The sequence below is a fragment of the Sycon ciliatum genome, chromosome 2 (genome assembly GCF_964019385.1).
Source record: "Sycon ciliatum chromosome 2, ocSycCili1.1, whole genome shotgun sequence".
Classification (NCBI taxonomy): Eukaryota; Metazoa; Porifera; class Calcarea; order Leucosolenida; family Sycettidae; genus Sycon; species Sycon ciliatum.
The window spans coordinates 7859858-7877699 of NC_088644.1; the positions used below are offsets into that span (position 1 = coordinate 7859858).

The window sequence follows — 17842 nt, forward strand, 5'->3', positions numbered from 1 at the left end:
ACGTTGCAATGTTGTGTTTAGTCACACGGAACAAACAAAAGCATAAAGCGAAAGGCCCAAACCTGGTCAAGGACGAAGCTACCCGGGCCTAAGAAGCTCATCCAATATTTTGATTTCGTGCTGCGGAAACTTCTTCAGCTGAGCACCCTCACAGCTCGCACAATGCGCTCCATTCTGATTTTCACCCACGTTCTGGCGGAACGTGGGTGAGCCTCCATACACGGTATGTCGTGAATCAGAAAACGCCTGTACGTGGGACTAAACCTCCCTAGTATTCCTGCTGAAGCACCCATACGATCTCGATACACCTTTGTAGAATCTGAAATGAAGAACTTCTCCACGGTTGGCATTTCCCTTTAAATCTTTTCATCCACTGATTTGAACACAAATGTGTCAATTCCTCAGCCTTGCAATCTGCTGAATGGTGTAATCCCAGCACAAGTTTCTATTGTCTAACATGGCTTGTTGAGTGTTCGCTATCAATGGGCATGTATGTCTGTATGCAGTATTCCACATATATGTATGCTGCTCTCTAGTTCTGGTCATGATGATGCATGAAGTGTGCAGTAGTGACTGTGTTCTGTACGATTGCTGATTGTTTGATTCAGGTGTGCCACTCAAAGTATCGAGCAGCAACGTAGCGCCAAGCAGCTCGCTGATCAAGAGTATGGAAGAGGAGCGCAATGCCTTGCAGGAGGAGATGAAGAAGATCCTGCAGGAGGCCAAGGACCGGCAGCGCTCGTATGAGGAGCGGCTGCAGACGCAATACGTGGCCTGCAGCGACCTGGAGCAGCGCCTGCAGAGCACGGAGCAGACTCTGGCGCGCATGGTTCAGGACAACGAGCTGCTGAGCAGCGACTTGGAGCTAGCGCGAGAAGAGGCCCAAGCACAGGAACAAGAGCTGCAAACACTGCGCAGAAATGTGACAACGGAAACGAACGAGAAAAATGAAGAGTGAGGACACATCCCTTCCTGTTGTCCTGTTCAATGTTCTCCGAGCATTTCTGCGTAAACTTGACATTCTTGGATATCATAATCAACCGTGCTGTCCACACCACTTTGTTGCACGGAAAACATAGTGTTCAAGACTGTGGGTCACAGAGTAACAATGCATGACATTATTGCTGAAAACTTTGAAATAGATTTACATGTTTGGTCTGCTAACTGCTTGCATTGCTGCCTTGTTTCAAAGGTGGGGCGTTTCAATGATTCAATTTCATTTTTCATGTCCCCTGCTTGCTTGTCCCTTCACTCTGCAGGCTGAACACCTTGAAAGCTGCAAATGCCAAGCTGAAGCTGAGTCTCCGAGAAGCGGAGGAGGAGGCAGGTTAGTTTGCCCAAGCAAAACTGGCTGAATAGCAAGTCGTTTCTGGTGTATTTATTAAGAGTATGCCAGCCATCATCGCTTTGTGTTACAAGATAGGCCTCTTCACCTAAGATAAATAGACAGTATGTGCTGTTAATCGAGCATAGTGCCAATTTTGCCGCAACTGTGATTTTGGTGATGGGTCTATGGCTTGTTTCGTCGACTACCTCGTAACTCCTACTCTGGTTCTACTCTGGTGCTTTGTGCCTGTCGAGCAGAAAAAGCCACATCCAAAGTCGACTCGCTGAAGACGGATATCACAAAGCTGGAAAAGGCCAAGCGAGAGGTATGCTGCTTCAGGCTGTTGAGTACTAGAACTTCTTTGTCTCCTTTTGTTGTTGTTTTTCTTGCAGTACAATGTAGTATAATAGCTAGGACTCGAAGGCAATTTCTGCCACAGTATACCCGACTGCTGATCTTTATCTTATCTGTTATGCCACCGCATCTAAGTTGAGAATAACCTCTTTTCAGTCAGTTTGGAGTTGTTGCCTGGGTTCCATTATGGCTATGTTTGCCGGTTCATTACCGATTGGGAAGGACTGAAATCTAGTTACCCTCGTGCCAGGTCATGAGTTTTCAATCTACTCTGGATTGCAGCCCCGTGACACAAATCCTCTCCTGGCTTGAAGAACTGGCGATAAGTAAAATTAATGAAGTAGTGTTGGAAGGATCTCACCGGTTACTTGTTAGCTCGCTCGCCAGAAACCCGACTCGTTTACACTCACAAGCACCGGACCAAATGAAGTATCACGCCCTTTGTGCGTGCTCCCATGATTTTCACTATTTTGTTTCCTATCTGCAGATTGTTCTGGAGCTCGACAGCATGGAGGCAGCGTTAGCGCTTGAGCAGAAAGCAAAGGCTCGGTTGCAATCGGTAAGCGGACTCCCCGTTATAGCAAACAGCTTCTTTGGGCGTCCATGTACATGTAGTGTGCAGTGTCCTGGCCGACTTGCAGCCTATTGCAGCCTATTGACTATATTCTCTATTATAAGCGCAGGTCTCCATTACTAGCACAGTCGCTAGTGGTAGAGCATTGTTGACGTCTTTTGAAACACTATCAACACATTCTTCATTATTAGCACTGTCTCAGTGGAATTCGGTGTTGACATCCACCACGTGTTTCTTCTAAGCTCTTCTTCTGTAATCTGTATGCAGTCATTGGTTGAAAAAAATTAAGCGAGAACTCCAGTGTAAGAATGAGAGGGTGGAGGTGTATATATATATACGTAGAGGTGCATTGAGAAAATCTAAACAAGGTCTCCAGTGTAGGAATGAGAGGGTGCTGGTGTAGAGCGCTGTTGAAATATATACCCACAGCGCTTATATTAGAGAATGCACGGTACATTGTTTCAAACACTTACTTTTTATGTCCGATTTCTTGTGTGCCGTGTGTTGTGCAGGACTTGAAAGAAGCACAGGATGCAATGGAGGAGCATGCTGAATCCGGCGCTGATAGCGTGAAGACATTGAAAGACGATGTCATTCGGTAAGCTCCCTTCCCCCTAGGTAGGGATTTCAGTCACGTGATCTGCGGGGGCAAAAGTACCTTGACAGGTACGCATGCTTTTTGAATGCCAGGCATGGCACAGCTCAGCGGGGGGTCTTCGGCGTCGATTTTAGGTAGGGAGAGTGAGTTGATCGCCATTTTTATTGGCGCACCGTTGAAGAGTAGGTTTCTAGCTTTCGTTTGGTGCCTCACACGGCGAATTCGTGCCGATATTACGCATCTCGATAGATTCTTGTAGATTTCAAAGTCGCTTTTGAGGTGTTTGCCTTGGTTCCACACTCTAGTAACAGTCAGAATCAGATTCTACGGCATCGATTTAGTCTAGGTAGGTTCCTTCAGACGGCATGAAGGGTCGCGGTCGGTAGCGGAAATTGTTTTGTAGTTGAACGCCATTGCGCGCAGTATGGAGGTGGAGAAGAAAGAAGATTGGCTTGGGCCTGAGTGCAAAGAATTGTTGTTAAGGCGTTCAAGTTTGCAGGCGGCTTTGGACTCTTATTCTGAAGAGAACCAGCTTTCTCTGCGTCGTCCTGGGCAGTTGACGAATGGCCTAGTTGTTGAACTCTTGATGTGGGCGACAAGCGAAAATTATAGTTTGCATAGTTTGATTTTGATAGTATCAGCGGTGGATGGAAAGGATTTCGAGACGGTGAATGAGAAATTGGCCAGCATCAAGATCAAGCGCCTCAGAGATCGGAGAAAGACGTTGCTGAAGAACAAGGCGAGCGACAACCTCAGTGAATTGCTAAGTAAGCCTTTTGAACTGCCCCTCAACAAGACAGTAGATGAAGTCGCTTCTCCTGTAGAAAAAAACTCACGCAGTGCACTTTGAGAAACATGCCAGCACCTTTGAAAAGGACACTGCTTCAGTGCTTGCAAAAGAGGTAGTGGAATTGAAAGAGCAACTATCTGTTTGTAAAGCAGATAACAAAACACTGAACGAAAAGATTGCATCTTATCAAAAAAAAATTAGAAATGCAAGGAAAATAGTGGGCCGCAGGGATTGCAAATTGCATGATTTGTCCAGCAGTGAGAGGGAGCAAGAAGGAAAAATTGAAGAATTGTTATTGTCGTTAGAAGCTGTGACGGATGACTTGGAAGATGCAAAGAAAAAGTTGTTAAATGAACATGAACGCGTGTATTACCATCAGAGAAAACACCAATCGTCAACAAGTAGCATTGAGAGTCTGGCTGAAGTGACTGATGAGTTGCATGCTGAATTATCTGGGTACCATAATCGTGAGAAAGAGTTGCACGAGAGATTGGACGATACTCTTGCGCAACTTGAAGAAAGTGCGCTGTTCTGTGCAATGGAGAATGGCCAGTACAAGGATGCAGTTAGGAAGTGTTGCCTTGCACTATTGTCACTGAATGTAGGTGTGTTGAATGTACCATCGGTCATTCGCATTGTACTGTCAATGGTGAACAAAAACATTGATAGGCTTCCGAGTGTTGGCTTATTAAGTCAGATGCTTGTTGAACTCAAGCAAGTCAGTGCCGGGCATGTTGCCGAAAAAATCCTCGAAGCTAAAGATGTTACGCTGCACAGTGATGGCACATCCAAGTTTGGAAATTGTACCAGTCTTATCAAATTTCCACACCTGAGCAGTCATACACGCTGGGTATCTGTGATATGAAGTGCGGTACTGCTGCTCATGGATTAGAGAAATTGAAAGAAGTTTTGAACGATGTGGAGTCAGCTTGTTGTAAGACAGAAGATACTAATGTTGCCAACCAGATAGTTGCCAAAATCAAAAATACAATGAGCGATCGCTGTAGTGTGCAGAAAAGCTTTAACGACTTGTTGACAGATTACAGGGCTGAAATATTGCCAAGGGTAGTTGAAGGTTGGACCCAACTGCAGGATGATGAGCGCAGTGCCATGATAAAGATGAATAATTTTTTCTGCGGCCTCCACTACATTGTTGGCCTTGCGGATCAAGCATCAAAGTCATTGCGGGAATGGGAAGATATAAGATTTGGATCAGAAAAGATTGGTGCTAATGAAGTCCATGGGGTGTATGACACGAAAGAGTCCAGAGTTGTTCGGCTTATTCGTACCGCAACCAGTGCATTCGAGAAGCATGGAAACGAGCAGGCTGGAGTTGTGGGTGATTTCCATGCATTTCTTTCCCAATCTAACACGCAGCTCCCACTCTCTGAGTTCCGAGGAAACCGAAATTATATAGTGTTTTACAATGGTGCTGGCATTTTCTTTCTGCACGAATGCATGATCCATTTTCTCGAGGACATTCATGGAGAGACAAACCTGTTACTGAGGGCAGTTAAGGCTGACCTAGCCGCTCCTGAACTAGTTGCAGGTGCGAGAGCATGTGGTCTGGTAAGCAAGTTACTGATTTCCCCACTCTGGCGCGTCTTGGAGGACAGGGCTGTTTCGATTTTTGAGATGTCCACCATCTACACACTTCTGCATACTAAGCTGGTGGAGTGGTCAACGGATTCCTCAGATATCCTCGATGGAACAGCTCGGCCCTTCCCCACTGCTGTTGTTGCCATGGCTGACCCTGTGTTGAGTCGCCTGCTCGAGAAGCATTCATCAGACGAGTGTACGCTAGAGATACTGCAGGTGCTCTGTACGAGCTTTGCTATTTTCACTGCTAGGCTTTTGGCGGATCATTTGCCGGTCGGTCGTTTCCACAAGCCAGAGCCAGAAGTAGTGGAGGAGTGCGTGTCAGTACCAAACACGAATGCAATATCAGAGCGAGATTTCGCTCAGCTAGATCGGCTTCTCCGCCAGAAGCCAGCTGCATCGACCCTAGCATTAGATGGCATGATTGCGTATGCAAACAACCGTACTGCCGAGTGGCTGAATGCAAAGGACGAGGAGGAGCAGGCATCGATTTTGGCAAATGCCCGGAGGTCTGCACCAGCAATGCGGGCGTTATTCAAAGAACGACAGAAGGAAATCGCTGATTATAGAGTCAAAGTGCTGCAAGAGAAAGAAAAAACCATTGCGAGAAAAAGAGATACTCAGCTGAAGAGGAAGGAGCGTCTAACGAAGGAGATTGAACAGTACGGGCTCTGGGTCTCAAGTTCTGAAGTCACGGCAAAGTTGGCAGAGATACCCACGGTTGCACGCAAGAAGTCTGCTTTGAAGTCACAACTGCATTTTCGTCGGTATGTGCTACTGCAATCAGCTCCTGTTGAATATTTCCAGCTTAGCAAAAACCGGAAGGACCTGTCGGTTGACCAGCTTTCAGCGAACCTCATTCACCTTTTGTCAGCCACTGGCACTCCAACATTAACTGCTTCTGTGAGTGGGGAACCTGCTGCCAGTGCTGAAGCAACTGCTGGTGAAGCAACTGCTGATGCTGAAGCAACTGTTGATATTGATGCTGAAGCAGCTGCTGATGTTTATGCTGAAACAGCTGCTGATGTTGATGCTGAAGCAACTCCTGATGTTGATGCTGGCACAACAGATGATGCCGCTTTGGAGCCAGCACCCAAGCGCCGACCGGCTTGAACAGTTTCTGAATCAGGATCAAGAGGAGCACAGGCGCCAGGGAGGACGACAGTGAGCAATCTGGCTCCAAGCAGAGCGGTCTTGGCTGTCCCCCCCCCCCCCCCCCAACACACGCACACACTGACATCTAGCACCCTTACAGGTGCACGTATGGCAAACTGTCAGCACATTCGTAGCTCATTATTGGTGCATCCTGTGCAAAACTATTGCATACTCCTTGGATATTTTCTTTTTTGGGGAATTGTTATGCGGATAACTTTATTGATTTGTTTAATCAAATCCCGTAGAACACACACACGCACGCACATACCCACATACCAACAGCCTTGTACCGTGTACTGATCCGGGTGATTGTTTTCTTGCTACCGCAACAGAGAGTTTGGACAGTGTGCACGGCCAATCGGGTCTTGCATCCTATGTGTCCACAGAGTGACCAGACTCAATTATCAATGTGTTGTGTGTACAGGTGTATATGTATGTTTGTTCCAGGTAGCCTCTTTACTCAATGTATCTCTGACAAATACTCACAGCTGGCTGGTTTCTGTGTACAATACTAGTAGTCTCTAGTACAATGTCATGTGTGTCCTTTGCTGCGGCTATCGTGCGTCTCTGACTCATTGCAGCCGAAAACGGATCCGGTTTAACACCACAGCTTGTTGTCAACTACTAGATTTATTCTCCAGATATATGCTGTATAACTTCCATGTTGCGTTTTCCCTATTTCAGTCATATTCCACCCATTACCATGTCGGATTAAGCGTGAAACATGCTGTTGCTAGGGCCGTTGCTAAGGACGCCATTGTTGTTTTTTTGGCGGTATTTTTGAATTTTGAAAAAAAAATGTTTTTTTTTGGTGCCATCATAGCCAGGGCCATCCTTGAGCCAAGTTTGGTCACGATCGGATGAAGTTTATGGTTGCTATGATGTTGCTAGGGAGTTTCAGAAATCCACTTTGTGCCATCCTGCAGATCCAATTTGTATACATGTTCATCAAGGTTGGTGCGCTATGTTTGAATGCTCATAACTTTGGAAATACTGCTCCGATTCCGTTCAAATTTTCTGTGGACATTCTGTGGACATAGATGCTTCAGAAAAACGCATGAACTGGAGCACAACGCTGATAATAAAAAACCGCCTGAAATCCCTACCCTAGGCCCTCCCAACTCTGGATGGGGCGATGCTGTTAGGTCGTGTGAGAAAAAATGTTCACCAGGCTTGATAGGTTTGCTTCAGTATGTCCCATCCCTTTGCTTTTCTCATTGCTGCCATGTGCTTAGGCTTAGGTGTGTTCCTTGTGTCTGAGGTGAAAAGTACAGCTATTAGGATTGTGAATCGTCAAGGATTGTCCCCTGGTGTGCTTGCTTGGTCACTTTAGGCTCAAAGGCTTGCTGGAATCCGCACACGGGGAGCTGGACGAAGCACTGGCACGGGTTGAGAAGGAGCGGAGAGCACTAGCGCAGGATCATGCCGAGAAGGAAGCCAAGTTTGAGTCCACGATGCGAGACTACAACAGCGAAGTGGAAGAACTGAAGAAAAAGGTCAGTGCCGGAGAAAGTAAATTACTCTTCTGGAAATTTATCAGGAACTTGGTTTGCCCCTTCCCAGCTGTCAAAGCTCATTGCTAGGTTCGTTGTTCATTGCCTAATCCTTGTCTTTTGCAGGGTACAGTGTTTGCCACCAAAGTATAATGCAGTACACTTTGGATACACTTGTTAGGTTGGATCATTATGCACTTGACAAGTCAAACATTTTGGCCACCAAATAATATTCAAACTCAAGGACAACAACCGCTAAACACTTCCAACAGGCAATGCTGCAGTCGAGCTGCAGTGTAAGCGTTTTTTTTCTGCTCGCATGTGAACTACATGTACAAACTCGTCACTTAATACTACTGTACTGACCCTGCCTTGTTTGTATTTGCTCTGCACAGCTTGCCAATCAAGTGGCAAGCACACAGGAGGCGTGCAGTGTCGAGTGGGAAGAGAAGCTTAGCTCTCTGCGTTGCAAGCTCGAGGGAGAACTGGCACAGACGGCCATGGAAAACACCAACTTGCAGTCACAAGTGGAAAAGCTGACTTCAGTGGTGGAACGTCAGCGGTGCAATAGAGGGGACAATGACGAAAACAGTGACCTTCGCACATGGTTTGAAGGACAGGTCGACGGTATTCATAAATCGTAAGTCGTATGCTGTGACGAAACCAATACAGTACTGCCGGGCGCCAACGTATAACTCTGCATACGTGTACATGTAAGACTGTACCATCGAATAAGAACGAAACCGCTGTGTTCGCTAAGAATAAGCATGGGCTAGGCTAGAACCGTGACCCCCGTTCTTCGGCGCCCGGCAGTACTGTAATTGCTTGTTGTTTGTACAGCATGATACGAACATATACACATACTCGTGAAGTATTGCGCATCCTATGTCACACTGCACTGCACTGCATACTGTGCGCCGTGTGTCAGTGTGTGTGGCTCATGGCACCACGCTGCCGATCATGTGTGCTTGCACTCATCCACATTCACATGTGGGTTAACATGCACTTCGCTTCAATACTATAGAGATCTGTGTGATCAATGATCATCCAAGTTTCAAAGATGCTGCATTGTGTTGTGAAGCACCATGTTGTGTAGTGTGAGACCAAACCTTGCACCATATATATAAGTCCACAACACTAGCAGTACTATTGAGCCTTCCCTGAGCGTCATGGGCATGATCTTTATTTCAATACAGAGCCTGTTCTTGTCTAATTTGGTTTTGATGACACTGCGGTTGCTGTGCGGTTGTTCAGGATGTCGGAGGAAAGTGATGCACGCACGTACCTGCGGACGGTTGCAGGCAGCATCACCGAACAAGTGGAAAGCCTAAAGCGAGTGTGTGTAAGTAATCCAGTTTGTTTGTCTTTCTGTACTTTTGATTGTGTGTACTGGGGGGGGGGGGGGGGGGGGGGGTAGTAGTATCACATGTATTGTGTTACTCTTGACTGCTGTAGTGTAGGTAATGTTTACATGGCGAATATGTCCTATCCTGTGCTGGGAAAACGTGAACTTTCACGCGGAATTTGTTTGTAGTTTTGTATAGAGCTGTTGCACATCTGTCACATGACAATCATCTTGGTTCCAACACCAGTGACTCCTTGCATCAATAGGTCACACGATGTCAGCCATGTTAATTAATTCCATTGGACTCCATATGCAATGTGCCCTTTTTACACAAATCCATCGTCATGTGACGATGATGTGAAACCATTCTATTTCGTGCATATGCATGTACATATATCTGTACGGTGTACTGTATTTTATCTATGTAATGGTCCATTTCAGCCATTTTAGAAAGTGTTCTTGCTAGTACATGTCAGGGATGAATTTACTGTCACGTTTTTGCATAGCAGTTTTTGCTATGCAAAATCTCAATTGCGGCGTAAGCTACAAAAAGCATGGATCGCCTGTACATGTATGTATGGCAGTTTTCTGCGTGTCACTGTGATTTTTGAGTAGCAGTAGACCGATTTTGCGTAGCAAACTGCGATGCGATACAGGATAAATTCATCCCTGCATGTACATGAGAACTTGAATTACTTGGATCAGCGTTCACTGTGCTATCTTTTTTACATTGGATGCTAAAAATATCATTGTACAATCGTCTGGTTTGGGAATTACATGTGCCGGTACCAAAGATATTCCCCTACTGGTAGGAAAATTTAGTATGGATATAATATTTAGGTCTCTGAGTGTGCTATACGAGATAGTACAAGCTAGGGAATTCCGGCCGATTCTTACCCTCTATACAATATGTACCGCGTCCAGTTATCAGCATTCGTTCTCGTTGCCGATGGTACCAGCTTCAAGAGCTAGTAGTGTGGCTGCCCAATGCATTTGGCTATATTGACAATTAACTGACTTTCCGTGTTTGTTCTGCTTGCGTACAGCAAGAGCATATGGCGGCCAGCAAAGAGATGGAAAGCGGGCTACTTTCGTTGCCTGTGTCACACCTCTTGGATAGTCAAACTGTGGCTGAAGAGCCGGAGGTGACCACCGGTGCTCCCAGCGTTTCTGCCAGTATTCTCAAAAATCCAGCCAAGAGTGTCAAGGTATACATGTGTACTGAGTCTCAACACTGCCTGCCTCGTTTTATACTTTAGCCTATGCAGTGCACGGACTTGTAATTCAATACGCCCTTTTCCTGTGCTCAATTGGTTGCATGTACATGTTTATACTGAACTATTACCTGGCCTGTACTTGGTAGTGATCTGTGTAAACTGGTCTTCTTCTTGTTGTTGTTGTTGTTGTTATGATTCCACAGCGTGACTGGCAAGCGCGTCGCAGCATTCGTCACGGCAAGCAAGAGTATCTCGTCCTTCAGAATAGTCTGAAGAATGAAATTGAGGTACGGCAAACAACAGCCTTCACGTGTGCTGGAATGTTGCTGTTGGATCTTCTCTACTTCTCATGTTGTTTCTCTCTACGAAAGCCTGCCCTTTTTGTTCTGTACCTGTATTATTATTTGTTGTCCCCATCAGCATCTTCACTAATAGTGGTATCCTTTCTTTGCCGTCTCTGCGTAGGCCAAGAATGCTCTGGCCAATGAACTCAGCACAATGCGAGCACAGATGGAAGCTATGGAGACGTGAGTGTTTTCTCTACTGCTGATCCACTGTGCATGCTCTGCTTTCGTTTGAGAGTTTTAAAACTTTTGATTGCTAATTGAGGATTGCAAGGGTTGATTTTTCTCTGTTGTCATGCATTGATGGATATTTCCCTCACTTCTGAACATTTGCTTACCTGGAAGCGAAATGTGTCAGACTGCTGTGCCGCTTGATGAATGCTCCTTTTGTCTTTACATGGTTGTTTGGTGTGTCTTGGCAGCCAACTGAAGGAGATGGCGGATGAAGTGGACATTGTGTCGCAGGAAAGAGACGCACACCAGGCCGAACTTTCCCGATTGCGCGACGACAGACCGGGAGCTCTGTCACGGCGAACATCCTCCGAGAGTACGGGTAGTATGTGCAGCTGCCGATGCTTTCAGTCCTGTGTATTGCATTTGCGTGGCACACTGCACAGTGTACTTGACTGCTGGTGGAGCTCCTTGCAGCTAGACTTGTACTCTTACTCTTAGTCTCTAACCCAGCTTTTTGTGAGCAGATTTCTACATGGCGTCCGCTACATTTTAACAAGTCACTGGTCAGTCCAGTGGTCCAGTTTAATAAGCCTGACATTCTTTTGCATGCTCTGTCCCATTCTTCTGTATCTGCACTCTAGTGTCCATCAACACAGCTCTTCTCCTACACGACTCAATGAATCCGACGGATTCTTCCTTCTCAATACAAAAGGTGCGGTCTTAGAAGAATGAATACTATTGTTGGAGTGTGTGTGGGTATGCTTCAGGCACAATACATGTATTGCAAAGCAGTGGGTGGGTTCCTGACAACAACCTTCACATCCGTATGCATATTTTGAACTATTTCCCTCGTTGCAACAGTACCAGTTTGACACTTGCATACCGCTTGCTAGGTCGTTCTTCGTCTGCATGCACTACGTGTAGCGTAATGATACTCATAACTGTACATAGCTTTCTCTCTGTCTCTCTCTTGTATTCATAACTGTGCGTGAGAGCTGCTTTCACACCTCTGCATGAACTCTGCAGTGCTGCTTTCACACGTCTGTATGAACGCCGCATGAATGCACCCTTTGTACCCACGCACGCGCCACACTTACCATCCTACCATACACGGACGAGTACTCGAGGACTCGGGCCTATGTGGCTTGTGGTAGCTGCTGCTGCTGCTGTGTGATGTGGATACCATTACTGCAGCCCTGGTGGCATGTGCACTCTGGTTTCCTATAGACTATAGGCATACTTTTACACAGTGTATCCTGCTATAATGGAATATCCTAGAGGTCTAGCTGAAGGAAACTGTTTTTCCTATCTAGCTTGATCTTAAGGATGGTTGTCTTCTCCCATTTTAGCAGTTGTTCAAGTGACTTCTATCGTTTTCTTGTGGGTGTATCTACGTGGTGTATGTGTGTATGTGTGCATGCGTGTGCATATGTGGGTGTGTGGGTGTGTTTCCCGACGAGCAGTCGCCCAGCACTCAAGGGTCTCTGATGCTGAAACGCTCAGATAGCAGTCGCAGCCGTATCTCTGCAACGTCTAAGGTCAGCTTAATATTTGGCAAGGCAATTGATGGCAATGACTTTCCTCTTTGGAGGTTTGTCTTTATCGTCTTGCTCAGCGATCTGACTTGACTGTGTGAGAGTTCAGGGAGCAGATCATCCCTGTCTCGACATGTAGCTTGTGTGTGTGTGTGTGTGTGTGTGTGTTCATGTGTACGTGTGCGCGCGGATGTGTGTACTACATGCACTATGCTGCTATGACTGGATTGAGCCGAAAAGTCAGATGGCACTTGATGGCGCTCGAACCCAGGGCCTCGCAATTCCTGGCTGATTGCTTTTGTACATGTATCATGTTTGTGTTTTCTGCAAAGTCGGTGATGACTTGAACGCTGTCACTTTGCACCGAATGATTTGGTACCTTGTAGCCACTCATCTTGAATGGGCTCAGTTCGAGTCGCGTAATTTTGTACTTATCTCCACCAGTGTGCGTGTCTGTGTTAGCATGCATACACTGTGCACATGTCCGTCTTACTCTGTGTGCATGTGCTAGGCTTGGTGCCTGTACTGTGATATATTCACACCCAAATTAGGTGTTGTGCGTCACAACTCGCACCACTCCCAGTCACGATACTATAAAAGCACAAAGTAGGCTGCTTCGGCGCAGCATAATCAGTCTTCATGAAAATTCTTTCCGAGGCTGTATTCCAATGTTGTATTCAGCTCGGGCTGCTAATCTGCCTGTCTCATGTACTGTGATATGAGAGAACAGTTTTCCAAATGATGCGTTGTGCTTGTTGGGCTGCTCGTGGCTGCCCGTAGCTGTGTAGTTACTGCTCTCCACGGCTTCTAAAATTGTTTTGGTTGTGCCATATTCTTCTTTGTAGGATGCGGAATTGTTTGAGGAGAAACCGCTTGCTGTTATTCCCAAAACAAGCCTGTCACCAAGCCCTCTCGAGAAGAAGGCCAAGGTATGTGTATGTACATGTGGGTATGGGTAGGTGAATGTGCGAATGTTCTTGCACGTTGAGTACACCATGATTGAAGTAATTCAAATTATGTACTCTCGATGCAGCATATTCCCGTGTATCTTAATGGCAATAGAAATACTTTTGGGCCAGCTGTGATTCTCAACTTCTTTGTTTCTGCTTTCCATATTGTGTAGGCTCATCGATTCGTCATCAAGTCTGTCCCCAGTCCTACGAAGTGTCACTACTGCAAGGGCATTCTTATTGGTCTCATGCGTCAATGTGTAGAATGCAAAGGTAAGTGTTCAGTTATGAATTGTGTACCGTCTTCACTTCCACCAATAGTGCAACTCCGGCGGCACTTCACACTTGTATCATTGTTGTCCGGGCTCTCAACAAGACAAGATTCGACCTTAAGTCCGATCACAGCCAGGGGAAATGCTCGCTTGCTCTAGTTCTTCTCCTCCTCTTTTTTTGGCTTCCGGGTGAGCTTTCAAAGGAATGCCAGTGAATACCTTAAAAAGTCAGATGTGCAGTTGCTTGAAGTTTTTGTGTGCTGATAAAATCACGGTTACATGTCTTCTTATGCTTAGTCGTGTGCTGTGTGTGATACGCTTACTCTTGCTACTTTAGAATGTTCATACTTGGTACACACAAGCTGTACACGCGACATGAAAGTCACATGTCCTTACAATCCGGAACAGGATGGTAAGAGCTATCAATGCACACGCGTAATGGTACATGCAGTGAAATATGAGCCACTTGCTGTGTAACTATTTTTATGTAGCACTCCGTTGAGTGAATCCTTGCATCGTTAGCTTCAGGTGTATACTTTCTGGATGCATGTGCTTTGCTTGCTTGCTCTCTCTCTCTCTCTCTCTCTCTCTCTCTCTCTCTCTCTCTCTCTCTCTCTCTCTCTCTCTCTCTCTCTCTCTCTCTCTCTCTCTCTCTCTCTCTCTCTCTCTCTCTCTCTCTCTCTCTCTCTCTCTCTTTCAGCTAACCTCACCCTTTGTTGTCTTTTGGGTGAGTGCTGGAAAAGGGAGAGTTAAAACTTAGCTGTTTTGTGTGTGGGGGGGGGGGGGGAGGGGGTAATTCCGATTCAGGATTTTGGTTTGTCACTAGGGACGTTTAGCAACACGAAAGTTCGAACTTTTGGTGGCGGTCATATTTTGCAAAAATTATTCCGAAAAGGAAACCTTGTGAGGTTTAGGCTGCATTCGATTGTAGAAACTGGATCCCGATCCCCGCCGACCAGATCACTTCGATCGGACGGATACAATCGAATGTGCACAACCGATAATCCGTTTCAAGGCCTTAGCAACCGCGTTGCTACAGCTCATCCCGTAGTATCTGTACGCGTTGTGGTAAACTCTTGATCTAGTGTACGCATATTGCGAGTTTTGAGTAGATACGAGTCGTACTATCGAAATGAATCCGTCGAATCCGTCTCTGGGAGGTGGGTTGACTGGATCCGAATCCGTGCTCTCGGGATCCGGGTTCGTACAATCGCACATGCACAAATTTGGCGAATCCGGGTCCGGGGCTGATGGATTCATACAATCGAACATGCCCTTAGCAACGCGAAAGGACTTTTCTTGAAGTTTTTTGTACCGTACCGTATATGCAGCTCAGTCTCAAGCAGAGGCTGTAAATATACAACTCCCTGCCGTTCCTTTCGAACTTTGTGTTTGTACTCATTCCCAGACTCGATTTTTCTTTGGAATTTTCGCTTTGCTAAACGTCCCTAACCCTAATACTGGTACTTGTACTTTTTCCTCCTATTTCCTATAGCATCCAAGGTGGGAGCGAAGACTGCCCCTTACACAGCGGCTGTCATTGAAGGCTTCGTGAAGATCCCGAAACCTGGTGGTGTGAAGCGAGGCTGGACGAGGCATTTCGTGACAGTGAGTGAGTTCAAGGTGATCTTCTACTCACTAGCATCGGAGCATATACCCACCAACAACGTAACCAACGTCATTGATTTGAGGTGAGTCTTTTCCTGTAAATAATGTTTGTTTATGAGATCCTGCCTCTGATGTGTGCTGCATTTGAAGGGTGGTTGAAGGGGACACATCTACTCGTATGTGCTTGCTTGGCCGAATACTTGCAAGTAGTGTCACTGCTCTTGTAAACGTTGCAACAAAGTGGGTTTGCAGCGTTGCGATGATGAATCTTCTCAATTCACTTTTGTATGCCGGTTCTGCTGGTACATGTACATGTAGTTCTCATCACGATACCCCGTTCATGGTCTTGTTTCCCTACAGAGATACGTCCACCACAGTTTCCTGCGTCACACAGGCCGATGTTATCCATGCACCGTCCAGAATTCTTGCCTCCATTCTGAGGGTGAGCTGATGAGTTGTATGCTTTTGAATAATATTTTGAAAGCTTTTGCCAACTAAAGTGAGCCTTTCCTTGCCACCGCCGTTGCAGTGTATGTAGTCCCATGTGTGCTCCATGTATTTACTGACCAGTTGTTTCTGCTATTCCCTTTGTCATTGCTGTATGTGTTGTGGCTGATGCAGATAACGATGAGCGTGCATGAATCTGAACACCCCGAAGAGTCGCCTAGCCGTGGTGGCGAGGGCGACGAGTCTTGCGAGCCGATCTCCACACACATGCTGATGTGCTTCGACAACGACAAGCTGAAGCAGCGCTGGCTCTTCACACTGACGTCACTGCTGCAACTCATACGCACTTCGGTGACAGTGCATCGACCGGAGGTATGACATTTAAAAAATGGCATCGCTAACTAATAAAATTACTTTAAAGGGGAAGTTAAGGCAAAAATCAAAATTTCACCAGTTGTGGTCTTTGGGGTGCTGAGTCGAATGGTCGTGGTCCGAGGAAGCTTAGACGCTCCCTTCCTACTTTAATCACAATCGAACTCGCGCACTTCCACCGAAACTGGGTGACTAGTCGTGCCCTACGAGATGGGTTTTGCATGCAAAATGTCACTAAAGGCGCCATTTCGTTCTTATAAAAGCATGGATGACCGCGATTGGCCCATATATTGTAGTCTTTTGGACGCTGAGTCGACTGGTTTTGGTCCGAAAAGGCTGCGATGCAGCGTTCCTCCTTTATTCCCAATCGAGCATGGTTGAACAAGCGGTCACGTGCTCCTGCGTACACAAGTCACCTGGTCACCGTGCCTGCAGGGTACAACTTACTAGCCTGTTTGACCTTTTTTGGGTGCACTCCTGTCACTCGAGTTGAACCTTGGTGTGAAAGTTGTCGCCTGCTGGCGTGGTGACCAGGTGATTTGGGCACCCAGGAGCACGTGACCGCTTCTCCAACCATGTTTGATTGGGAATAAAGGATGAACGCTGCGTCGCTGCTTTTTCGGACCAAAACCAGTCGACTCAGCGTGCAAAAGACTACAACATATGGGCCAATCGCGGTCATCCGTGCCTTTATAAGAACAAAATGGCGCTTTTAGTGACATTTTGCATACAAATCCCCATCTAGTAGGGCGCAGTCACCCAGTTTCGGTGGAAGTGCGCGAGTTCGATTGTGATTCAAGTAGGAAGGGAGCGTCTCAGCTTTCTCGGACCAAGACCATTCGACTCAGCACCTCAAAGACTACAACTGATGAAATTTTGATTTTTGCCTTAACTTCCCCTTTAAAGGATGACTCCTAAAAGAAGGATAGTTTGAATAGAAATATGAAGGTTTAAAGAGTGCATTGCATACACGTATCGCTGTGCATCTGCTATGCATACAATCACAGATTGAGTAGAACCCCGGTCTGAATATCTGCTTGTGTGGTTATTAACACTTGCGTTCATAGGACGCTTTGCGGTGCAGTTGACTATCGATAAGTCACACACTTCATCCTGGGCACAAAGAAATACTTCACGCGTACATACATGTACATGCCGTCCTGATTGCAAAGTGCTCCGCTTACTGCAAGTAGACTGTATTCAGTGCCATGTTCCATTCAAGGAGCTCTGCTCTTTGCTCTGTAGTTTCATTCTGCATGGTCCTAATCCAGTAGCGTCTTGCCTGCATGTGTGTTGGCCGTGCTGCAGCGCATTTCACTACTACCTGTTCTGGCGAGTCGACAGCTGGATTGCTTGCGATCACACTCTCCCGTTGCGTTAGAAATTCTTGGTAAGCACACAATGACCTTCAAGAGACCTGTCCTGTGTTCACGGACACTGGTCACAGTATACTTTCCGTTGACGATGCTATGTATATCACGCATGCGTGTATAATACTGTACATCTTTGAACAGTACAATCATGTACTGTAAAACTTCTGTGCCACCACGTAGCAGTGATAAATGATACAAATCATGCAGGTCTCTCTCTCTCTCTCTCTCTCTCTCTCTCTCTCTCTCGCTTTCTCTCCCTCTCGCTTTCTCTCCCTCTCTCTCGCTTTCTCTCCCTCTCTCTTTCTCTCTCTCTCT

The 17842-nt window shown here is 46.3% G+C and overlaps 1 protein-coding gene across 1 annotated transcript in view; it reads left to right on the plus strand.

Annotated features, from left to right (window-relative positions):
* Positions 1–17544, plus strand: part of LOC135808504 (serine/threonine-protein kinase MRCK alpha-like) — a gene marked incomplete at its 3' end in the record, with an annotated part of 30051 nt that extends 12507 nt beyond the window's left edge. Inside the window, 21 exon segments of the mRNA XM_065321700.1 lie at positions 609–954; positions 1260–1327; positions 1585–1652; positions 2169–2240; positions 2768–2853; positions 7731–7893; positions 8286–8530; positions 9145–9232; positions 10282–10443; positions 10656–10739; positions 10918–10979; positions 11219–11343; positions 11612–11682; positions 12434–12508; positions 13351–13434; positions 13629–13728; positions 14065–14139; positions 15223–15418; positions 15696–15777; positions 15957–16154; positions 17463–17544. Coding sequence (XP_065177772.1) covers positions 609–954; positions 1260–1327; positions 1585–1652; positions 2169–2240; positions 2768–2853; positions 7731–7893; positions 8286–8530; positions 9145–9232; positions 10282–10443; positions 10656–10739; positions 10918–10979; positions 11219–11343; positions 11612–11682; positions 12434–12508; positions 13351–13434; positions 13629–13728; positions 14065–14139; positions 15223–15418; positions 15696–15777; positions 15957–16154; positions 17463–17544 — 2532 coding nt within the window.
* Between the last annotated feature and the right edge of the window lie 298 nt (positions 17545–17842).